The following is a 25,674-nucleotide window of genomic DNA, read 5'->3' on the forward strand; positions in this document are numbered from 1 at the left end:
TTTGGGACAGGTCGAGATTCCAGGGCCAGAGTGCCACACACACCCTCGGCCAGGGGAGCAGGGAGACCCATATTTACCTGGGACGCCCCACCGTGACTGCTAGGGAGAGGTGCTTTCCCAAAATAGAATCGGGGTGTAGTCACCTTAGGAAAGGGGAGCGAGGTGGCCCTGTAGTCCCAGCTGCCTATCCTGGTCCCGATAGCAGAACCCATGGTGGTGTGGTGTTGCTCCTGCCCGCATGGGGAACCCTGGAGGCGCTCCAGTGGCCCTTTCCTGTCCCTTCCTGGAGACTTCACCGCATTTGCTCAGTGTGCCAGAGTCCCCTCAGTGTGGGTAGCACTCTGTGAGTCTAGCTGCATATCCCTTCCACACCCCTCTCTTTAAAAACATCCTCAGCTCCACCAGCAGATCCGTCCCTCTGGCCATTGGAGAATACACCCTGCAGGTGAGGCACGGCTGTCCTGGGGCTGGGACAGGCGAGGAAATGGAGAGAGGTGCATGTTCTCCTCCACCCCACCTGCCTGCCACAGGGCAGCCCAGAGCGGGCCACCCAGCTTTCCGGAAACCAGACAGAACTGGATGTGGAACTCCGCACTGTGTTCTGGCTGCCCAGCTCCGCTGGCCTCTGTCCTCTAACTGGGATGGTTTCTCTTTGCAGCAGAGAAGAACACCTCAGGAATGATCAGCCGCCCTTCTCCTGGGAGGATGGAGTGGATCATCCCTCTGATTGTGGTGTCAGCCTTGACCTTCCTGTGCCTCATCCTCCTCATTGCCGTCCTCGTTTACTGGAGGTAAGTGGCCCAGCGGGTGCTGGCCAGGTGCTCCTCACTGGGGAGGAGAACCCCGGGGCCTCGGCATTTAGAAAATCTGAGACAGCTGCGTTGTTTCTAGTGTTCTCACCTGGGAGACCCTGTTGACTCTGGGAGACAGTAGGGGCCAGAGCCACTTCTCAGGGTGAGGGACTTGGGGTACGCTTCTGGGACTTTTTGCCAAAGACGTTTTGCTGGAGAATCAGGGAGATTCCTGTTCAAGCCCCAACTCTGCTGCTTGCTGGATTCAAATCCCATCTCCACTTTGAGTCTGGGTTTCTGAACCTGCAAAATGAGTTAATAAGTTTCAGGGTATTTCTGGTGTCTCTGAGACCAGGCTTTATTTTGTTATATCCAGCTAATAAAAATTCTTCACATTAAAATTTTTTTTCCTAACCTTTTGCCAAAAATTACACTGGGTGGGGGGGTGTTAGGAAAATATTCAGCACGGTATGTGGCATTTGACCTAGGAGATTAAAATGGCGGACTATAGTCAGGTGCAGTGGTGCACACCTGTAATCCCAGCAGCTCTGGAGGCTAAAGTAGGAGGATTGAGAGTTCAAATCCAGCCTCAGTTTAACAAGGCCCTGAGCAACTCGGGGAGATCCTGTCTCTAAATGAAATGTTAAAAAATGGCTGGGGATGTGGCTCTGTGGTTAAGCACCACTGGGTTCGATCCCCAGTACCACCACCACCCCCAAAAAAAAAGGTGGATTGTAAGCCATCCTTCCATTTCTGTCTTCTTTGAAGTGATTTCTGATGCACCCTGTGGAGCCAGCTTGCAAGTTATGCTGAAGTTCTGGTTTTTCAGCTGTACAGCCTCAGCCAGCTCAGCTGAGGCAGGCTGGCCTGCTTGGCACTTCTCAGATGAATATAGGCAGCTCCCGCCCTGTACCTTAAATGTGTCTCCAATGACAAACAGGGTTATATCTTCATCCCTCCCTCTCATTCATTCAGTTAATTTTGAGCCCTTTCCATGTGGCAGCTAGTCCTCTAGGCCCTGGTGATACAAAAGCAGAGCCAGACATAAATCCCTGCGCTCACAGAGCTTGCATTTTAATGGAAAAGACAGGTGATAAACCACGCAAATAATTAAAACTTACGGTTCCTGAGCTGTTAGGCGTGTAATGGGGAAAACTCGGGAAAGAGGAGGGGGCATGCTGGAGCAGGGGGTGAGTGTTCAGAGTGGTCGAGAGCAGTCTAACTGGCCAGTGATACCTGAGGGAAGACTTAAATGAGATCAAATGAGCTCCATCTGGAGCACATTCCAAACAGAAGAAAGAGAAGTACAAAGGCCCTGAGGCAGAAGCATGGCTGGCATGGAGCAGGACTACCCCAGTGGGTGCATATAGCTGGAGCACTTGAGCCCAGAGGGAGAGTGGTAGAAGAGGGTGTCGGGAAGAGTCAGGGCAGAGGAGGATCAGGTCACAGAAGGCCTGGGGACCACTGTTAACACATAGGCTTTGACCTTGACATAAGTGTGATTGGGTGTAGAAAGGTATTGTGATCTGACTTCAGGATTACTTGGGGGCTATGCTAAACATAGATTGAAGAGGAGCCAGGGGAGAAGCAGAGTCCATCAGGGAAACCCTGCAGTGGAGGACGTGGCCGGGGCCCTGTGGTGAGCAGCAATAACACATAGATATATCCTAAAGGTGGGATCAACAGAATGTGCTGACGGGCTGGCTGTGTGTCCTGGGGTCTGTTCTCAGTCACTGAGATCAGGGGGGTAAGAAAAGGATCCTCTCGGGCCTCCCCCAGGTGTCCAGTAGTAACCTCAAGGCTGCTAGTGCTGGACTGTGAAGTGCCTGGTGTCCAGGGAGCACAGGAAGATAAACTCCCTGACATCCCCTCTCCAGCAAATAGTGATTTGCTAACAAATATTTGTCTGGAGCCTGCTAGTGCATCCAGGTGAGTGTGGGAAGTTAAAGATCCGCATGCCCAGCTCCCGGCTCTGTGGCTTAGGTCTCAGCCTCTCCCTTTGTGGAGCACAGAGATCCCGCAGCAATCTGCCACTAGTGACCCTCGTTTAGCAATTTGAGCTTAAAGGAAGCATCTTGTACACAGTACTTTCGCAAATTCTTCAGGACTGTTTCTGATCAGCCCGCCTTGGGTCTTCTGTCTATTCCTGAGCAGATCACGGGGGCCAAGGAGGACCATGAACCTAGCAGGCAAAGGTCCAAAAAACAAGCGTTTATTGCACCTCCTTCTATATGGCCATGGACATGGTGAAGACGGCTTTAAAACCCTACTGCTCAAGGTGTGCCCTCCCTTGAGAAAACAGCTGTTGAGACTCCTGAAAACCTCAGTTAAAATGGGAAATATATTAACAGCTCCTGCACAGAATAATTTTATAATGGGGTATGTGAGCACATGCTCATGTGTGCATATATGTATGTGTATACACAAGTTTTCTAGGGAAAGATTATATACAAAATATGGGGGGAAATCTCATTCATATGCCTGTATTTTTCCAAAACTATGTACATAGCTTGGTTTCAACTAGCCAGAGCTTTCGCCCTCACCAGTAGAGTCTGAATTGGGGCTTTTACCAAATTTAGTGCCAGTAGCACAAAAATCAATGCAAAACAGAAAAAGTCTTACACAAAGAAAATAAAACTGAATTAGTGTCAGTGCGTTGGCTAAGCCTGGAGGAGACAAGGGCCCTTTTTTTCTGTCCAACTTTTTCCTTATTAATGTGGAAGAAGCGGCGCTAGGGAGCTCACGTCGAGAATTGGCACTTGCGGAAGAGACGTGCGTGTCCCTTTGGCTGTGCATTGTTGAAGCTGGAACTCCACTGTTTCCCTTCTGCCTTCTGAGGCCCAGTGGGAGTGGGTGATTGGCAAGTAGACTTGACATAAGTAGAGCATGGAGGCAGAGCAAAGCCTCCTGGGTCATTTCCTCGGGTAGCAGGTCTGGCACCAGCTCCCAGCAACAGCAGTTTCTACCGCAACCAGGGCCTGATCGTTTGTGGCTAGCATTCCAGAATGCTGGGTGAGTTCACTTGGAGTCGTTGACACTGCGATTCAATGGGAGAAGCAGTGAGAAATTAAACCCAGGCTCTCTAAATTCTGTCTCCCCACCCGTGTTCCACTGTATGAGGATGTCAGTGCTCGCTGATGTTCGTTCAGTGGGTCCTTTTTGAGGGCCAAATACTTGGATGGTACCATCCCATGTGGCTCTTACGAATCTGTGTGCAGGGTACAGTGTCTAACCCTTTTCTTTGAACTGGGAAGAGAAAGGGAACTAACATTTGTTGAATACCTGCTGTGGACCAGGCACTGGGCAGTACTGTCTCATACCATATTGCTCAGAACCCTTTTCTGTTGCAGTCTGACAAAAACCCATTTCACACTGCCTTAAGCACACAGACCAGGAATATGTTGGTTGATTCATGGAGTAGGAAGTTTCAGGAATGTCAGGCCTGGTTGGAATTGGAAGGTTGAACAAGAACAGGAGGCATTGGGCTGGTGTAGTCTGTTTCTGGGATCTGTTCTCTGAAGCAGGCCTCGGCCTGTTTCAACACATGGTGAGCTCTGGCCCATGTGCGACTGACATCTCTCCATTCCCGTGGAAAGAGATGTTTCCTTTGATAGTCCAATTAACAGGAGGCTGAGGCAGGAAGATCGTGAGTTCAAAGCCAGCCTCAGCAACTTAGCAAGGCCCTAAGCAACTCAGCAAGACCCTGTCTCTAAATAAAATATTAAAAAGGGCTTTGGGTTTGGCTCAGTGGTTAAGTGCCTCTGGGTTCAATCTCCCACTCCACCCCCCAAAAAAGGTCCAAGTAAGTCCTAAGATGGCATTGCTCAGGAATGACTTACACCGTTTGTCCATCCCCAGAATCGGGCCTCTGAGCTTGTTGGGCCTATATCTTAAATTTAACTCTGCCCCAAAATGTCTGTATGTATGCATGTGTCCAAAATGAGTCAGTGCCATTTCCATGAAAACCAGGGACTTAAAACTGGAGAAGGGGTTACAAAGGACCATCCTGGCCCAGAAAGGAGGCTACTTTAGAATGTTTGGCTCAGTATTTTGATATTTAAGAAATCATAAAGCATTTTGTGCTATTGCATGAGCATGGACCCATTTTCAACCTTTTATTATTTATGCAATCCTTAGAGGTCCTGCCATACATTGTGCTGGGCCTGGTGATTCAGGGTTGATGTCCTTTGGCCCTCAGTCATTGGAAGACATGGATGAGTGTGAAGAGTTTTTGGAAAAGGGCTTCAACCCAGCCTTGAAGATGTAAGCCAAGGGAGGAGCACATAAAGAGGTGACACTAGAGAGAGCCTGGCCTCCTACAAGCAGATGTGGGTCACGAGAGCAGAGTGTGGGACAGCAAGGGTCAGATCAGGAAGGCATTGGATGCCACCCAAAAGGATGTATGCCTTGCCATGAGGATGATTGAAAGGCACTGAAGGAGCCCAAGGTACAGGAAGGCAGATCAGAGAGAGGCCTTGCCTCATGTTTAAGGGGGAACATGGGTCCTGAGTCACAGCCTGGATTCAGAGACAGTTTGTACCACACTCATCACCGTGTAGCCAGAGAGGGTACATAATTGGAGCTGCCATCCCCAAAGGGGAGCAATTGTTCTAGGAAGGTAAAGAAAACTTGCTGACTTGGAGTGTAAAACACAGATAAAGCATGTAGACAGATATGCTGTGTATTCTTGGTGTTAGTATTGCCTGGGGTTGGGCAATGATGCCTGAGCGGAGCATTCTGGGAGGTGCCAGTAAAAATCAGCCTCAGATGAAGGCTCCTTCACCAGCTTCAGTTTCCACCTCTGCAAAATAGATTTAAGAAACGTGCCACCCAAGTTCCCACGGGGACTCGGTGTTTGCTGTGGGAAATGCCTCTCCTGGTGCCTGGTAGATGGATGCACAGACATTTGCCACCAGAGCAGATGGAATTCTGGGTCCTGAGGTGCTTAAAAGTTTTTAATAAAATGAAGTTTACAGTTTTCAAGAAATGCCATCCCTCAACTGTAATCACATTGTGTTACTGTACACAATTTCTAGTAATAGGACCATTCCATAAAACAATAGACAGGAACTTCTGGAATTTCCTTCCAAGTGTATTCTTTGGAATGCTCAGCTGTACAGAGCATCCTAGAAATAGCGAAAAGTCATCCATTTAGTGCTAAATATAGTATAAATGTAGGTTAACAAAGTGAGCAGATTCATTTTGGGCCAAAAAAGCAATGGGTGACAGTCAAGTTAATGAAATTGGTTTGGGTGATGCTCCTGATGGGGCGAAGGCAATTGCAGAGGAGGACATGCCTGAGTAACTAGGTTGAAGATGTGACCCCAGCCCCACCTCCACCCAGGGGCAGGACTTTGAAGCCCAGAGAGCAGCCTCGTGAATTCAGAGCTGGCTGTATTGAGTTTACTCCATCAGCCCCTGCAGAAGAAGACCCGTGGCCTAACTGCACACCCTCTCAAAGACTGATGGGGCTCTGAGGTCCTCCACAGTGGCTCCTCTGCTGGGAGTGTGTGGCCCCCACATTGCAGCTGGCTTTCATCTGCTGGGCCTGGGAGTGGACATTTCGCTCCCATTCACTCATCACTAGCTCCAGATGGCCACACACCCAGGGATACCAGATGAGGTAGGAGAGTGCCTGGTGTTTGGGAAGCACTGCAGCAGAGAGCCTTAAACACTGAGGCCCATTGACGTCACTGCATTCAGTGTGTTTCCTGAAAGTGACCATGTTGGGGACCAGTCATTAATCTCCTTATTTCATACATGGTCAGAACCCAAAAGTATGGGTACAAATCTCAGGTATTTGTATATCTGGGAGACTTCAAGCGAAGAGTCCCCTGGGGGACTATTGAGCAGTATTTTGACAGGTAGCAATGTGGGTCTATAGGAAGAAATGGATTTTCTTTAATTTTTTATTTTTTTTAGATATATGTGGCAGTGGAGTGTATTTTAACATATCATAGATACATGGAGTATAGCTTATTCTAATTAGGATCCCATTCTTGTGGTTGGACATGTGGAGTTTCATTGATTGTGTATTCATATATGAACATAGGAAAGTTATGTTTCATTCATTCTACTCTTTACTGTTCCCATTCCCCCGCTTCCCTTCATTCCCCTTTGTCTCATCCAGTGAACTTCTGTTCCCCCTCCTCCTCATTGTGTGTTAGCATCTGCATATCAGAGAACATTTGGTCTTTGGTTTGTTGGGATTGGCTTATTTCCCTTAGCATAATGCCTCCAATTCCATTCATTTATCAGCAAATGCCATGATTTCATTCTTGTTTATGGCTAACTAATATTCTGTTGTTCTACCACATTTTCTTTGTCCATTCATCTGTTGAAGGAACCAACCTAGGTTACCATCACTTAGCTATTGTGAATAGAGCTGCTATAAACATTAATGTGGCTGCATCACTGTAGTATGCTGATTTTAAGTCCTTTGGGTATACCAAGGAATTGGATAACTAGGTCAAATGGTGGTTCCATTCCAAGTTTGTTAAGGAATCTCCATACTGCTTTCCAGATGGGTTGCACCAGTTTGCAGTCCCACCAACACTGTAGGAGGGTACTCTTCCCCCAGAGATATAAATGTATTTTCTAATACTTTGGGCAGGGATGTTACAGGTAGCCTGCTGCATTTGTCTTTTGAATGGTCCTTGCAAAGGTCTACCTTGAAGAGATGTAGGATCCAGAATCCATAATGAGGAAGAAGTTGCAGTGAAGAAGCTAGGAAGAAATGTGGTGGGTAGCTAATAAAAATAAAATAAACAAACAGTTAAAGGAGCTTGCCTCATTCTGCAAAGAGTGCCCTGTTGTGTGCCTGGTAAATATTGTAGTCTGCCTCAGTCATGCAATGTTTCCAAGCTATTGCAAATGATTCAGAGCAATTAGAAAGCATTCAGAGCTCTTAAAAATGAAGAAGAAATCAACTCAGTAGTTTCTGAAGTGTGCCACTGTGGCCTTACTATTCAAGATGGTAACCATACACCTTCTGAATTAATAGAAAGCATATTCCAAGAGTTGGATCCCCTGCCTTATGAAGACAAGCTGTTTCTGTGGCATTAATGTTCCTGAAAACACTTGGAGCTGCGTAGCTGCTGCCACTCAGAGATGAGAGGAAAATTAGGGGAAAGTTCCTTTTTGATCTGCTTTCATAATTTGAGGTAGATGCTGGTAGAGGAGCTAAGTGCCTGGTGTACAGTCCATGTGCTTGAGTGTTCATTACCAGCATGCTGTAGAAGAGTTTTAGCTGCTATGAAAAGGGCATTTGTGTGCACTTAGAATTATGCAGATTGCAAAGATTTTTTTTTTTCCTGGAATCCTAAAGGAAGTTGCATTCCAAGGTAGCTCTTTTCCTTATGGTGAGCCAAGTTGTGCCTTTGAAGTGGCTTTGTACATCTTAAGACCTGGCTAGCCAAAAACCTTCGATTGAATTTTCACCATCCTAGACCTGTGTTTAGCAGATAATATTCCCACTTAATTGGCATGCATATCTTAGGAAGTGGTTAGTATTATGTCCATTTTGTACATTGGAAGATTAATGCTTGGGCATATCACCTTATTTTACCAAGTCACAGTATTAATCTCTGGATCCTGGGCTTGAACCCAACTAGTCTGATTTTTCCTCACCTGCTATCTTCTCCATCACATTATCTTGCCTCAGATGAGGGAGTAGCATGCCTGGGGGAAAGCATTTGCTTCATTCCACAGCCAGCTCCAGTTGTATGTGTTCGCCTGTCAAAAAGACGCTGCAGGAGTTTGGAAGGCTGGACTGCAAGTTCAAGATCTCTGAGGAGCTGGGATTGTGGCTCAGTGGCAGAGCCCTTGCCTCAAAAGTATGAGGCATTGGGTTTGATCCTCAGCACCACATCAAAATAAATAAATAAATTAAATAAATGTATTGTGTCCATCCACAGCTTTAAAAAAATAAATAATAAAAAATGGTTTAAAAACAAAAACCTGTCTCAGCACTTTAGCAAGGCCCTAAACAACTTAGCCCTGTCTCAAAATCAAAAATAAAAAGGTTGGGATGTGGCTCAGTGGTTAAGTGTCCCTGGATTCAATCCCTGGTTACCCCCCGACACACACACACATACACACACACATACACACACACACACAAAAAAAAAAAACCCTGCAGGAAGATGAACTCACTTCTGCACCACCTTCTCATTATGGTGGTCACCAGTATGTACTTGGGGTTTAGAATTGCCAAGATCAGTGGAAGAAAACCTCAGGGACCAACTGTGTTCTTAGGTATTCTGGAAGCTAAATAAGGATGTATCTACTTGGTGACATCTTCATTAGTCTGAGAAGGTTTTGATGTTGTATAATATAACCTGTTTGGTCTCAGTCCCAGCTGGTCAGTTTCCTTGATGATAAATTTAGTATCTTATTAACCATAACTTGGAAAAGGACTTCCCAAAAGCATAAACCAGCTTTACTTCTCACATAAGTATGAGCTAACTACATGGGTCCTGGGACAGAGAACTGGAAACTATGTGGAAATTGTAACATCTGACACCAAATTTTTTTAAATTTGATATCAGAAAGGTTGCATGCTCTGAGCAAGGTAGTGCACACATGTAATCCCGGCTACTCAGGAAACCATGGCAGGAGGATTGCAAGATCCAGGCCAGCCTGGGCAGCCTTGAGGTACCCTGTTCCAAAAAACTGATCTGGAAAATGCACGTCCCACTTGAGCCATCTGTAAATCTGACAAATCCATCAACACCAGTTTAGCCACACGAGCCCATAGAAAAGGGTTTCTTTTAGTCTGAGTCCCTTCTTTAGACTTTTAGAGATTTTTGTTGTGCATGGTGCCTCTTCATTAGGAATGCTGTTCGTGAACACAAGTGAGTTCTGTTGACACTGCAATTTTTTTTCTTTCCTGGATGTTCAGTGGGAGACAGAGTGTAATAAATACAAAGGGATGCAAACCGCAAATGTGTGGGGGATTCGTGTTGGCATAACAGACTTGGGCAAACAGACAGATGCGCGAGGAAGTGGAGTGTGGGCATGTGGTGACACGCCTCTCGGGCCCGCAGGATGACTGACCACAGTGCCTCACTGGAACACAGATCCCTCCTGTATTCCCACAGTAGCAGCAGCGACACCCATCTGCTCTGTGGCCGAAACTTCAAATGTCGGCTTGCCAATGAATGGGTCTGGATTAGATGCTTCCTCCAATTCCACCCCAGGAAAGCCTGATTATTCTTCATTTGCATACAGTGCAATAAGAATGGCTTTCCCTAAGCAGGTGACATTGGAGGGATAGCAAAGGGGAAACGCTGCTAATAGAAACCACTAGTGATGGTTGGATTAACACAAAGCACATGCTACGTTACTGAATCCTGGAGCAGCCACGGGCGGTGAGCAAGCCATCAGGGAGCCCTTCACCCCTGTCCCCCTAGAGAAATGTAGGTCATTTCTCCTTCTGGGAGGATGCAGCTCGCAGGTTTTGGAGTTCCTCACGCCTGGGGTTTTGTATTGTGTGGCTGGCCTGTTTAGTCCTCCCTTTGTTCATTCATCCACCACTTTTTATGAATCTCGTTGTGCCCTGCACTGGAGGAGATTCATTCGAGGGGTCCTTTCTTGCAGGGGGTTTTATGTATATATAGCTTGAAGGAGTAGATGAGCAGGTAAATAAAGATCATCCCAAATAAAGGTCAAAAACTCCAAACCAGTGGTCTCCCAGCCAGTTTTATTCAGCTGATCATTTTAAGTTTTTGAATTATTTTAGAAATAAGACTCGACTTGAAAGCCCAGCTTTGTGGGTTCATGTGGCAAATCAGAAGGTCTGGCAACATAGTCCTCATTGCCCCTTCTGGACTGTTGGGCTGGCTGGAGCCGAGTGTGTGGCCCCTTTGCAAGGGACACTGGTTCTTTAGTCTGCCAGCCTCTGTCCTCACAGCTCTTTGACACCTGGCCCCTGTGGGTGGTTACATTCAACTCCCCTGGCTGCAGTGGTGATAAGGGAAACCATGTGCTCCAGGATGTTAACTTTAGCCAGAGTGTGGTGGGAAGGAGCGGGAGTCACGGAGGGCTTCCTGGAGGAGTGGCTGTTTGGGTTCTGACTTTTGCAGAACAAAGAAAAGGACAAATGTTTAGTCAGGCAGCTGTGAGCAATGACCTGGAAGCGCTCAGTCCTGGCACATTGAATATCACCAGGGGCCAAACTCCTCTAGACGCCCTTCCTGTATGCAAAGCAAAGGCTACTTCCACAAGAATCATCGGGATCTTTTCCAGGGGATTCTGTGCGTACACAGGCACAGGGTTTTCAGTTCTAGTTGTCCAGTGTCATCTTGTGCTGGGAGAATAAGAATGGAAAGGTAGGTCTTCGTAAAACTGTTTTCATGTTGAGAAAGATCAGACTTTCTAAGAATAACTTTTGGTGGCTTTATGTGATCACGTCTATCTTTTCAGCATAAGACCTCATTCAATGACCCATGGATGTACTGGGCATCTCCCCTTCCAACTCCCTGCCCCACTTTTAAAATCAGTGGCTGCCTGTGCAACCCCTCTCTTCCTGGAACTTGAACTTGTGGCCATATTTCAAGACCTTTTTTCTTTTTTTTTTTTTTAAATCATTAGGAATAATTTTTTACCATTCAGCTCTTAAAAGCCTGATAATGTGTCAAGCCAGTAAGGAGAACTAGAGCACGGTTTATGATGCCAGAAGATGGCTTGTTCAGAGGGTTTGGGTTTGTGATGACACTGGTGTTAAACTGTCTTGCTCTGAGATGCTAACCGGAATGGGGGAGGGGAGCCTTGGAGGTCCCCAGCTGTTCCAGGAGGTGGCTCCTTTTTTTTTTTTTTTTGCCTCCATACAAATATGCACAGAGATTGTGGCAGCTAATGCCACAGATCCCAGGCAACTTTTTGCTCAATAACTGTTTCCCAAATGGCTACTCGGGGGCCTTTCAGAATTCAAGAGAACTGTCAGTTGTTATAGTAACCGGCCCCCTGCTGTCGAGTTGGCCCTGAGATGCCAGTGGAAGCTCTTGGAACAGGCTAACACATAGTCATTAGACAAAAGCAGGGCAGGAGACACAGCTGAAGGCTGCTGTTTAAACATAGCTCCATGATACTTAAAAGACTGGACCCACTCTTAGGGAAGATGGATAACATCCTTGAAGCAAGCTCACTTTTCAGCAAAGGGAAACTCCCTGGATGTTGTGTGGTGAGCAGCCACCTCTTTGAATTTCTCAGAATCCCATGCCTTCTCTCCCAGGGTTGATGGTTCACATTTGCTCAGGTAGCCCCCGTGATCATTAGCTATTGATGGTGTGGCATTTGCTTCTCCGCGAAGTGTTGTCAGTTTGCGGGTGGTGGTTTGAAGCGCCTGTGATTGTATGTGAGGAAAAGCTGCGGAGATAGCCGGCTCCGCTCCAAAACTCCCGAAAGAGTGAATCTGGCAGAATTCAGAGTAGGGCTAAGGGTTGAGAAAAAGTCTAAATATTTGAGGAAGCTGCAAATTTCAAGTTTTTATGAAAATTTGTAAAAACATTCCAACACACTCGTGATTTCTTCAGATTAATGTTCGGAGCCACACAGCATATCCGTGACGTTTAGGGGGACAGTGGTGTAGTTCCGGAATGTTCTCAACAGAGGGAGACAAGAAGTTCTGAGTTACAGCAGTCCCTCCCACTTTGTAGTCATACTCCCAAGTTTTGGCTTCTCCAAATTCTGGTGCCTGTGCCAAGTGCTTTTACCCCATGCACAATTAATAATTATCATAGAAAGGAAAACATTTATGAAGGGAGAAAAACCTAATATGGAATAACTAGAAGCTGTTCATTCCTCGAAGTGAAAAGCTGCTAAACAGCAAGAAGTGACTCAATATTGCATCTACCTACCTGATGCAAGATTCAGCAGAGCATCCATTATAGCTGATGAACTTGGAGAAAGAATAGGAATCATTGTAATATGAAATCCTATAACCCAGGTGGTTTGGGGTATCAAGTATAATTGAACACTTTCAGGTATTCTGTGGAATATGTACATCTTTCAAAGTCTGTAGCTCAGTGTCATATGCTATGGTTATTTAAATTTTAAAGGGAAACTAAATATAGGATTTTATATATAGTAATATCTTGCCAATTGCTGTCCCCATCTCCCTGAGATGCGTCCCTTATGTATTCTACAATCTGTATTGTGAATCTGGAAGGTGGCCAGAGACCACAGGAACGCATGGGGAAAAGATGAAACCCCAGACCACTGGTCTAATGGTATGAAATTGAGAGGGAACCGTAGCAGGAAGGAGGCCCAAATGGTCCCCAGGAGATTCCTGCAAGGTTCTGTTCATTCCCATGGAATTCTGAGCCATCCTGTTAGCCAGGGCAGCTGCCAAAGGTGGAAGAGGAGGTCTCTGAACGACATGGTCATGATGGTACTATCCTTGCCTCTGTTAATACCAGAATAATGCTGCCTACTGATAAATAAGATGCTATTAGAGCAAAGTTTGCATTTCACATTTCTGTCTCAGCATCAGAGATCTTCCTCAAACACACCATATTTGTTTGTGAGCTTCCTCCTTTGGTGGGGGGAATCCCAAGGAGGCCTGAAAACGGGGATCTTGGTGTAAGAGGGAAGGGGAGGGCCTGTGTGGGGCTCATGGTGGCTGACTGGAAATACTGTCTTCTACACCTGTTCTCTTTTGTTTTTGTCTATTTAGAGGGTGTAACAAAATAAAGTCCAAGGGCTTTCCCAGACGTTTCCATGAAGTGCCTTCTTCTGGGGAGAGAGGAGAGAAGGGGAGCAGGTGAGGGGCGGTCAAGCTTAATGGGGGTCTTGATGGCTGGGACTGGCTTGTGGAATTTTTGTTTTGTTGCCTTGGGGATTCAAGTCTTCTAGCTGAAACTCCCCTGTTGTATTCCAACCCTTGAAAATAAGCCTTGTAAATATGAGCTCAGCCTGCCGGTAGCTGGTAGCAGTAGAGTAATGCGTGTGCTTGCTTCACTTTGTTTGGCAGTGGCGGGGGTGGGGGGGTGTCTCTAGACTGGTATATCCTGGGGTACCCTGTGTTTGTGTGTCTGTGTGTGCTGCATCCATTTTCTTTCCAAATTTTCAGATGTTTGCATGTTTTAGAGCTATTTTTAATTTTTAAAAATGCATGTATTTAGCTGTATAAGAGAAAAATATCTTTTTGAAACCTGAATTTATTCATAATTAAGGAATGAAGAGTAGGAAGCGGGGAGAGAGGGAAGCAAATGTGTGTGCTTTTTCATAAGAAGGGTGAACACTTTTTTATAAGCAAAAGTGCGTGTGTTCTAGACAGTTTGAATACTTTGAAAATTTGTTGTCCTGGAGAGACTTACAACAAATGTTAAGAAGTCATGAATTCATAATCTTAGTCACCACACTTGAGCCTCTTGATAGTATTTATGTAAGGCTTATCTTAGGCAAACTGTATACTATTAATATGATAATCTTTTAATATTGATAAGTAGGCTAATTCACTAGTATTATGTCATGAGTAGTATCTTTACTTTCAATTTATAAGACTTACATTTGGAATTTTACATGGATGATTTGTGTCCACTGGTAGTAAATAAATCAGAATATTGAGACAAAATTTCTGTGCATTATAATCAGATATACCTATGATATCTGAGACCATATAATAAAGGAATTGTGACAGATTAATGAGAAAGTCCATGACCTATCTTCTTTCAAACAGTACGGTGCAGTTTTGGCCTTATAGAGAAGGAGTAAATGATTGCTGGCCTGGGTAATGTAACTATTTTATTATGTTTACTTATTTCTAGAACATTTTCAAAACTGGAAGGATAAAAACTTTAATAGGTCCCCCCTCCCTTTTATAGCTTTAGATTCAAAGAGTTCCTTTTTGTTGTTGTTGTTGTTGTTGTTGGTACCAGGGTTTGAACCCAGGGACAGTTAACCACTGAGCCATATCCCAGGCCCTTTTTTATATTTTATTGAGACGGTCTCACTGAGTTGCTTAGGACCTAAATTGCTAAGGCTGGCTTTGAACTCATGATCCTTCTGCCTCGGCCTCCCGAGCCACTGGGATTACAGCCCCGCTGTGCAAAGAGCTCATCTTAAGAAAGGGACTCTTGAACATCACTTGAATGTTTTATACTTGGTCCATTATAAGGTGCCTTTTTTTTTTTTTCACTGTAGCATCATAAACAGCATGATTTCATGATCAGCACTAAGATACATGCACATTCAATCTCGAGGTCTCTCCAGAAATGATGCTGTAGCCTGCAAGACCATCTCACTTATGTACCTGGCCCCCAGTGTGGGAGTGCGCTTGTTATAGTCACACTGCAAATTGTAAGAGAGACTTGGGGACAGCTTCTATTATAGGGCACTTGGTCTCCTGAGTGAGAGAAGAACAGGTCAGCTTCAGCTGGGTCCAGAAACTGGGAACCATCCTGGGAAGCCATGAGTATTTAAAGAAACCCTCTGGCTATGGATCACACCAGTTAGTGCACTTTGCTTTGCAGGGTGGTAGCTACGAAAGGCAGGCTTTGCCTGTGCTTCCACCTAGCTGTTCCACCTCCTGGCTTTATACCACAAAGCCTGTTACAGAGCCTCAATTTCCTCATCTGGAAGATGGGTCTCCTGATAGCTCCTTTTTCTAGGATTGTCATGAATATTAAATGAGGTAGCATATACAAAAGGCTTAGTGTACAGATTACATCACCCTGTTGAGAAGATGAGGAAACAGACTCTGTAAGGCAAGACGACCTGCTTAGGTGGCTGAGCCTGTTCCTCCCTGCTCCATCCTGGGGTTGCTCCTCCATGAGGAAGTGATGAATAGAGATCCAGGGGTCCAAAGTCTCTGTTCTTCCTTTCCTGGCCACTCTGCCATTCTCTATCCCTCCAAAAGCTACAATTCCATGTACCTTCAACCACCAGCCCACGCCCCGCTCTGTCCTGTCCTCCTCTGTCCCATGGTGCTCTGGGTGCTGCCTCCTGACCCAGCTCTCCCTTGCTGCCCATCTGTGATAGCCTTCTGGAGGGCGGAAGCCCCACTAAAGCCTGGCTTCTGTGGGAGCTGGAATAGACCAGGGCAGTGCTTTCATCAGACTCTGTGTCCCACCTGTGCCCCCCTCTCTTCCTCTCATTTCATCCCCTGGCCTGCATATGTCCAAAATGCAGCCAGGAATGGGAGGAAAAGCCCCCAAAAATGCCTGAAATAGAACCCTCCAAACAGCTGTAAGAGCTATTGGAGCTCCTGCTCTGGAACTTACCTCTCTCCTCCAAGGCACTCAGTAGCCCTTGATGTGTCAGGAGAGGGAACTCTGGGTGCCCATTAAGTCGCAGGGTAGAGAGGATTGCTCAAAGCTTAAGAGGGGAGAGCTGATGACTCTCTCAGAAAGGAGAGGACGAAACTATAAAAATCGAAGCCCAGTGTTCAAGTTTTTTAAAAAAGCCAATTTAAATTTTGAAGAGGTAATATTGACACAATTCAAAACCAAACAGTTTAATCATATACACTCCTTCTCTCCAGCCCATCGCCGACCCACACTGTTCCCTACCTGCTCCCAGAGAGGTAGCCACTAGTGCTAGTCAGTTAGCTATTCTTCCCAGAATTCTCTTACACAGGAACAAATATAATATCCCTTTTGTCCCCTTTGACACAGTAAAATACTGCATATTCTACCATGCCCCTTACTTTTTTTTTTTTTTTCCTACTTTAACATGATTTTCTCTCTACATATATAATTGGCTTATTCTCTCATTCAGAAGCATGGATTTTTTTTTTTTTTTCGGTATAGATGAGTCATGTTTTTTTGTTTGTTTGGTACCAGGGATTGAACCCAGGGGTGCTTAACCACTGAGCCACATCCCCAGTCCTTTTTTATATTTTATTTAGAGACAAGGCCTTACTGAGTTGCTTAATGGCCTTGCTAAGTTGCTGAGGCCGGCCTCCAACTTGCAATCCTCCTGCCTCTGCCTCCCAAGCTTCTGGGATTACAGGTGTGCGCCACCATGCCCAGCATATTGTTATTTCTTTAAGCAGTCCCCAAGGCTGTATTTGGGGTTGTTTCCATTCTTTTGCTATCACAGACAATATTACAGTGAATAACTTTGTTTAGATCATACTGCCAGTGGATACATGTAAATGCAGGGTGAATTCAGTAGATTGGCAGTATCACAGGGTGGGTACGCTGTAACATGGGTGATGTCATTTTGACCTCCATGGTGGGATACCCATGGATTCCTGTTCCTTTACAGCCTCCCAAACAGTGTGCTGGCCGTTTTTTGCTAACTTCATCTGTGAAAAAGAGGTGGTATCTTCCTATAGTTCTAATGTGCTGCCTTTTAAGGGAGGTCGAACTATTTGTTTTTCTATAAAATTTGCTTATGTCTTTAACTTATTTTTCCTTTGTATTGTTGGTCTCTTTCTAATTAAGAGAGTCTCTGTTAGTAATATGGATTGCAAATATTTTTCCCCAATTAGTAGTTTCTTTTTAACTATGTTGATACTCCTTTGACTTTTATATTATCGAATGTATCTATATTTTTACTTCCGTTTTCCACATTTTGAGTTAGTTAGAAAGTATCTCCAATTCCAGGGTTGTTGGGGTTTTTTTTTAATATTTTTTACGGGTTCAAGTTTTAATAGTAAATTCTGAAAACACTGGGAATTTAATCTGGTCGATAACACGTGTGATCAACATTCTCCCCCACCCTTGGTAGTCCCAAATATTTCAGGAATACACTAGTAAGAGACTATTTAGTAAAGAGGCACATGGTAACTTAATAATTCTTAAAATAACACTTTTATAGCAAATCAGTCCATCATGATGGTAATGAAATAAGCAGTTGCCAAAAGGCTTTTCCCAGACCATTAAGATTATAAATACTGAAGAATAATGTGCAGTAAATTCATTTTCTACCTCCTCCCCAAAATGAGTTGGGCCATCGCATGAGCGTGACTGTTCCCAAGTCAGTGGGTGTTGTGTCTGTGCCCTTAGCACAGTGGCAGATGGGACAGAGCCTCAGTCCGGATGTTCAGAACGTTCCAGGCTCAGGTCCAAAGGGTGAGGCAGCTGCTCAAAGCCCCAGATGTCAAGCCATCTTTTCTAGGTGACTCCTGGGGGCCTTGGGAAATACCATGCAGGGCTCACTTCTGGAAGCCAGCTGGGGTACAAAACCTGTTAGGGTTCTTGTCAAAATGCGGCTTAAAAAGTGGCCTCTGCTTTCTGATCTACTGAAAAGTGTTGCTTCAACTTCAGTCATTCCTACCTATCTTCAAAGGATTTCTTGGCTAAGCTCATGTTTGAAAGTTCATTGTCTTGACCACTTTCATGTCTACTGTGTTAATCTTCTCCCACCTTCATAAAGACATTAATGACAGGCAGCCTGAATCACCCAAAACAATTCTCACTGCGGAAACCAGATTTTTGTCACTTCCACCTACAGCAGGAGTTGCCTGGCACACCTCTCTACCCAAGTGAAATCCAAAATATCTGGAAACATTTTTCTCCTCATTTAATATCTGCATCCCCAACCACACCACCATCCATCTGTCTGAGGATGTCATTCTTTTTTCTCTCCCTTTCTGGGTTTCCTCCCCTCCTCCTATCTGAGAAGCCCTACTTACCCAAACTGTGACAACCATGTGCCCCAGGATTTCCAGGAAAGCCCTGATGTGAAGCACTCTGTTAGATTATCCCCAGAAGCACAGTCCCGTTTGTCAATCTCAAGTCCCCTTTTATGGTTTGGAAAATCTGCCAAACAGAAGTGCGTTTTGATTTCTGAATTTGTCTTTTTGGAAGATCCCTTCCTGAGGAGACACCACCAGTGTAAACTGAGTGGTATAAACTGAATCACTTGTTGTATATGAAAGATCTCAACTTAGAACTTATGTTGGGCTCCTTTCCAAGTGGAATTTCAGAGTCACTTCAGGCAGATAGACACTCCTGTCTGAGGGAAAGCCCAACGATGCTCACAGCCTTCTCCTCCTCACTGTCGCTTAAATGTTTTGCCCTGATAAATCAGCCATGTCTTTTTAACACAGTTCTCAATCATCTTCCTTGAAGGCACATGAGCGTTTCCACCTTTCTGTGTCTGAGTGGCTCTTATTCATACAACAGAGCCATTTGCAAAAGTAATGTGATTTCTGTTCTTGACAGCACAAGAATAAATGGGATGATTAGCGGACATGCCACTGTCAATTTAAATGACAGTCTATAGATCAGTTAGGATTGCTTGATTAATGTTCGTCAGCCACTCAGCCAACTGCCTGCTGTAGTCTGCAATTAGAATTTGGAGCTGCATGCTGCTAATAAGTGCCTTATCTTGTGATTATCAAACCATTGAGCTTAGTTTGAAGATAGTGACGTGACTTCTAACCCTGTCAACAGTTGGTTTGTTCGTGGGTCTGAGTTTTCACACAAGTCTGGAAACTGGGTGAAGATCCTCCTCCCAGCCTGGGCCTAAACACTCAGTGTTAATGGAGAACAGTGTTGTTAGGCTAAGCCAGGGACCCAGGATAGGAGTAGTTGGACATCTCACACTTGTTGAAAAGAAATCGATAGACCTTGAAAGCCCCTTGTCATCAAAGCAGTTTTGGATGCCGGCTCTCAGAGGAGCTTTGTGATAAACAGGAACCTTGAGTGGAATTCAAGACCTTTCTGGACTCGGTGTCAGCATTTTGCTTGTGTAAGTCTTGGTTACAGGGTCAGAGATTTAAAAGAGATTAGTTCTGCGAAAATGGTTAACCCGTATCAGAAACTGTCTGAACAGGTCCTGAAAAAACAAACAGAAAGGCAAAGTTTTTGTGTAGAAATTTGGTCATTCTGGGTGTTAATGCCTTAAGAAAGAAATGGGGGAGGGCATTGAAGTCATGAGATTTTCAGGTTATCTTTATTGTTTTGAAGGATAAGCCTCTTGAACTGGAATATGTATTAATACTTACAAAGCACTATCAGAGCAGATGTGTGTATGTGCATGTGCGTGATTAGTCAAGAGCACCAGTTAAACCCCCAGACCCTGTCGTGTGCTGGTGTGTGTGTGTGTGTGTGTGTGTGTGTGTGTTTGTTTCAGGGACTTGGAATTGACAGCTAATTTGGGTGGATGCTTCCTGCATCCTGATTAGAAGATGCACTCTGCTTTGTAAAGAGTCAAATTTTTTGTTGCTGTTTCTGGAAAGCTCTCCATCCTCAAGTATCTTCTTTATTTGAAAGGATAGGAAGTTATTTTGAGGAATTTCAGTCCAGGAGCAAATGCTCATGACTGTAAGACCATAAGTCTCCCATGTCCTGTGGGCTTTTAGAAGGTAGATTCATACATCCATGCACACTCCTACCACGAGGCTGTGGTAGGATGGGCTGTGGCCCATCCTCCAGATCTCCCCACACGGGTGGGTTGTGGGCTGGAAACCAAGGGAGCCACTAGCCTGAATCCATCAGCTTTGGCAGAGGATGCCATACACACACTCTTGACTTCTAGTCAAACATTTCTTAGAAATATTTTCAAAATATATGTGCTCACGTTGGTTTTTTAAGAAGGGATATGAATGAAGAAGAATGTAGGCAGCTTGTTCCCAGTCTGCTACTTGAAACTTCCTGTGGAGTCGTGCATAGATCTAACATGTAACCCATCCTTGATCAAGTATCAGATGCTTTCAGGTCATATGCAGGGGTAAAGTGGAAAGATACATACCATTAAGCAGAAGACCCACTCTGTGCAGCAGGGTGCTCACTCTGTGGGAGGCATGAGAGTGTGCCCAATTTAGGGACCACAGATTCACGTCACCCACTTCACTTTCATCCTGTCCTGTTGCATTTGAGGAAATAACGTCTGCACAATGGGCTATTATCTTTCTCCCATCTGAGCGTGTTCCATGGACATTTGATGTCACTCACTCTTTCTTGGTTGGTACTTTGCTGATGGGGTGGATTTTATAAAAGTCAGGACACTTGGGATTCAGGACATCCTGAACCACTTAAAATTGGAGTAGACACTGACAACTTGAATTCCTTTATAGAAACAATTTTGCTCTCAGACAATTATTGCACAAGTATGGTTTCAGGGGTAACTTTAGGAGAAAAGGTTTTCATTTAAGAATCATAAGTCTCTTCCGTAACCTAAGAAAAGACATTCTGTGTGGGTAGCATAACTGGTTGCTCGAACTTGAGAGATTGCCATCCTGATTCTGAAAACTCGGGTTCTAACAGGAGAGGAGCAGAAGATCTTGAAATTCCTATTCAACTTCTACAACTTTTCTTTCTGTATTTGAGATCGTTATATTAATACCCTTCAAGTCTTGATGTCTGCAGGATCCCATATGGGATGAGAAACAAATTCTCGTTTGCCTTTTTTAGGGCACTTTAATAGTACCTGCCATTCCAGGTTTTTTCCCAAATGGCTTCTTGGTGGCAGTGCTGGAGATTCTCAAGAACCATATTCTCTTTGTCACAGTCATTTTGAACCAGGAACAGTACACACCAGACTCCTTGGGAGTGGGGGGTTCAGAATACACAGGGCTGTGCCCATCTGTGCCCAGGCCTACTCTGCTAGAACCAACAGGAGTGGAGCTCAGCCTACATGAATATTAGGAGGATCATGAGTTCAACGCCAGCCTCAGCAACTTAGTGAGGCATTTAGCAACTCTCTCTAAATAAAATATTAAAAAGGGCTGGGGAGGTGGCTCAGTGGTTAAGCACCTCTGGGTTCAATCCTCAGTACCCAAAAATAAAAACTCCCTCAACCAAAGACATATGTTCTGCTGATTAAATAACCCCTGCTTGACTGAAACTTGGATGTGGGAGAGATTGATTATTAGGATCCTACAAACTTCAATTGTGAAACTCAACATCAGAAAAACATATAGTGCAATTATCGGTTAGGGAAAGCAGAAGAGAACTAATTTGGATACTGAATATGGCAGTCAGGGTCAATGAAATTAATGTTGCCTGACCTCAGTTCCCTAAAGGGGACAGAGAGTACCCTGGAGGGATGGGAAGTTTAAAAAAAAAAAAGCTATAAATATAGAATGCATACTGGAGACCCTTGTTAAACTTATAAATGCATTTGTTTGTTCCAAACATGATCTATTTCATCATTTCCCCCTTGGTGGTTTAGTTTTTGGTGCTGGGGATAGAACCCAAGGCCTAGTGCATGCCAGGCTAGCACTTTCCTCCCAGCCATATCCTGAGCCCCATCATTTTCCCTGTTGATGATACTTGTGTAAACGTGCTCACTGTGGAAGTAAGGATCATTTTAGACGATTGCTCTTGGTGACCTAGGAACTTGTTTCACTTGAAGGAACTTTTAGGGTTAAGCTAGTTGAAAGAGAATTAGATCAAGATAAATAGAAAATTGGAACTCCATGCACACTGGAGCCATTTCAGAAATTCTGTCTCCATTCCTCTGAATTTGGAATTGGAGATATAGTACCTGCATGTTGGAACTTGTCACAGGTTAGAAGTTTTAGAGGCACTAAAACTTGTGGGTATTTTTCCTGTTCTCCAAGATCCCTTTGTTGGCTCTTTTTTTTTTTCTTTTTGTTTTCTTAAGACACTTCTAATGGTCAAGAAACAATTTTTTTCCCCATGGGACTTCTCAGAAATGAGCAAATTAAAATGCAATGTCCAGCTGCTTTTCTGAAATATTAAGCTCACCGTGGGGAATTGGAACATGCAAAGGGATCATCACAGTGTTGTGGGGTAGTGAAAAACCCTCATCAGTGCCTGGGTCAGAGTGGACCCCTAAGCAATAAATTAAATACCAACAATGTAGTATCTCCATGAAATGGAAGATTAAGAAAACATTAGCAATGAGGGTGCCAACTGTATTTGTTATCAAGGAGATGTGTATAGTTCGACTGCACTTTGTTATTAAAAAATTGAAAAAGCAGAAAACTGCCATCTGTCAGAAATTGGGTGACATTACAACAGCAGCCCTCTGATTGATTTCCTAGTTCCATTCTTGCTGCCAAATAATCCGTTTCTCACAGAGCAGCCCAAATGAGGTTTTTAAAAGAGGTGAACCAGAATGTGTCCCTCCATGGATGAAAGCTCTCCCTGGCCTTCTATTGCCCTTAGACACCAGCCAAGGCCCTTTGGGGGCTCCTGGCCCTTGCATGATAGGCTCCCACCCCCTGTCCAGCCTTTTCTGGCTGCCTTTCCATTCCTACATCTTCTGGGCCTACTTTGCTCCTAGGTGCTGCCACTAGCTGCCAGATCTGCCAGAGTGGTCTTCCGTTGTAACTCGAGAGCTCATCCTCCATGATTGGGTCTCAGCTCCAATGCTGCCTCCTTGGCAGAGTCCCTTCCTTCACCCCATAGTTCTTTTTTTTTTTTTTTAATAGTTTCTGACTATTTGCAAGTATTGGTTTTCAAATTTGTGATTGATTCCTACCCCTGCTGTTTTCTGCAGGAAAACAGGATGGTCATGAGGACAGTGCCTTTTGTCTTCTATCATCCTGGTCTTTATTGCACATGACCAAGGATCACTCACTCAATAAATGAGGACAAGTGGGGAAGGATATGCCCCCAGTATTAACAGTGATGATCACAAGGAGAGGGATTAGGGGTGATTTTAAGTCTTTTTCCTTTTGTTCATTCCTGTTTCCTAATTTCTCTGCCAAGTTCATCTGATCCTTATGTAAATCTTTATAAATTACTCCAGTGCTTCGCCAGGTTTAAGGCAGTGGTTTAGGATTGCAGACAGTAGAGAATGTTCTCTGCACACCCAGTGTGGTGCAGTGGATGCTAAATGAGAGTTTCCTGAATGCATTGAAACCGTCATTCTTACGGAAGCCCTCACCTGCCAAGTTGTGCCGCGAGCTGCCCACCCACGTCTTTTTTATGGGAGGAAAGCGTGCGCAATGTGCAGCAAGGTGCAGATGTACAGAGCTTTGTCCGGGAGTTTCTGACCCTCATCTGCAGTTGTGTGCTTTTTCTCTGGCAATCAGAGTTATTTTGCTCCAGGGAAAATCCATTATAAACAGCAACACATGGGGCACTGGAGTGTGATCTGCTTCAGTACACACTGCTTTTTTTTTTTTTTTCCCCCCCCCCCCCCCAAAGATAATGTGGATCCTTTCATTCCACATGTAACTGGGAGACCGGCTGGACTATGTGCCTGTTTTTCCAGAAAATAAACAAAGCTACTGTACAGTCTGTTCCAAAGTTGCGGGGCTTTAATAGTGACTTGGCCTGCCGTGATTCTACTAGTACTCACGTTATGTTTTAGGAACTGAATAGGCATGGTAATTATGGTCTTAAAATAGAAATTATTTTAATAATTTCTAGCCTGGTAAATTGTGTGCCCCTCATTCCAGTGACTTAAGGCACTTTTAGGGGCTGTTGAGTGGTGAGGCTTTAACTCTGCAAAAGCCGATTTTCCTTAGCTAGACACCAGTCACTTATGGTTCCATCTCACTGTGAAGTCCGTGGCCTGTGTTTTCACTTCACTGGCAGTTTCTGGTTGTCTGTGCTCACTGGGGAGGTGAGTGAGGCAGGAAGGAAAAAAAAAAAAAAAAAAAAAAACTTCATAATTTAGAAACAGAAAAAAACCTATTATTTCAAACAACAGAATATGCTTTTGACATGTTTCCATCATTATTCATTTAATGGATGTGGCCACACCAGAGTTCTTTCTTGCCCATTTCATACCCATGTAGCTTAAGTCTGGCTAGTGCTAATGCCAAATTTAGGTAAAGATAACTAAGTGAAGAGAGAGAAACTCTTTTCTTAACTGTTTGGATTACAAATGCCATGTCATTCTTGGAAGAAATCATTGTTCCTCAGCTACAAGAGTGGTCCTGAGTGACATGTGCCAAGAGTTGGTGTCGTTTATGTTCAGGACCCCTCCTAAGGGTATGGAGGAGGAATCTGGTTTGATTCTAGAAGAGTACCGACATGTAAAGTTGGTTCGAGCTACTTTCTGTCAGAGAATAGCCACCACTTCAGAAAAGCACATTATACTGTCACATTTGATCATTTCCAATTGGAAATGGTTACAATAGCCCAGTAGAAAGTGGAGATGGAAAAATCTGTATGAGCTCTTTTTTTTCTTCTTACCCTCTAATTCCCTTTTTTAACTTTGTAGAAACACAGTGTATCCAGCAGAATCATCCCAGAATGCTTTTGATTAGACAAGCAAAGACACTCCAAGGAAAAGTTGACTTACTCTAGTAGTTGAAATTTGGATCCAATACAGAGAAAGAAGAAGAAAAAAAAAATTGTGTGTGTGTGTGTGTGTGTGTGTGTGTGTGTGTGTAAATGTTGCTTGGTGTGAGACGCCAGAGGGGTGGGACAGATCCCAGTGACACAGAGCACCAGAAGGATGCCGCCTGCTTGGCTAAAAGACCCAGCAGTAGGGCCTGCTATTGTAAAGCCCCTCCGCCAGATGAACAGGGACCCTTCTCTGGTCACAATAGCCATTCACACTGAGCAGCCTCATTAAATATTCAGCCTGTGCTTCCGGCAGCTCATTAGGGCCGCAGTGAGCAGTGACGCGGATGCTGGGAGGCTGAGGGCTAGCCAGCATCAGTGGGCAGAGGCTGAGCAGGCTGCCGATGGCTTTTCTGTTTGCTGCCTGTCCTGTGATGACCAGCGTGTGCTCCCTGCTTTGCTTGAAGTACAGGTAAAAAGAAAAATAAGCAGAGGACACTGGAGGGCTTCAGGTCCTTGTCTTAGACGCCATCTAGTAAGGGCCTCAGATTTTGGCATGTCTGCCCACTGGAAGCCCTGTGACCCCTGTAGAGAGCTGTCTGAGGCTTCAAGAGCCTTGGCTTAGCACAAACAATGTGGTGCTTTTGTGGAGTTGGGCTGCTGGATGACTACTACATGGAGGGCATCTGAGGTGTGGTTTTGAACTTGATGCTAGAGGTTTAGAATAGGTCAAATCTAAAAATAACCCGGGGGTGATCCTGTGGTTTGTGCAGTGA

General features: G+C 44.7%; 1 protein-coding gene across 3 annotated transcripts in view; it reads left to right on the top strand.

The window, feature by feature from the left end:
• Positions 1–25,674, top strand: part of Ptprg (protein tyrosine phosphatase receptor type G) — a 708,054-nt gene that overhangs the window by 630,866 nt on the left and 51,514 nt on the right. Inside the window, exons 13-14 of one of the 3 annotated variants that reach the window (XM_048801208.1) lie at positions 659–791; positions 13,468–13,554. In XM_048801208.1, the coding sequence (XP_048657165.1) occupies positions 659–791; positions 13,468–13,554 (220 nt within the window). Of the gene's footprint in view, positions 1–658; positions 792–13,467; positions 13,555–25,235; positions 25,371–25,674 lie in introns of those variants that run through there. The other 2 variants (XM_015494493.2, XM_048801209.1) reach the window with 2 other exon arrangements.

This window comes from Marmota marmota, unplaced genomic scaffold, assembly GCF_001458135.2.
Source record: "Marmota marmota marmota unplaced genomic scaffold, marMar, whole genome shotgun sequence".
In the NCBI taxonomy this organism is placed as follows: Eukaryota; Metazoa; Chordata; class Mammalia; order Rodentia; family Sciuridae; genus Marmota; species Marmota marmota.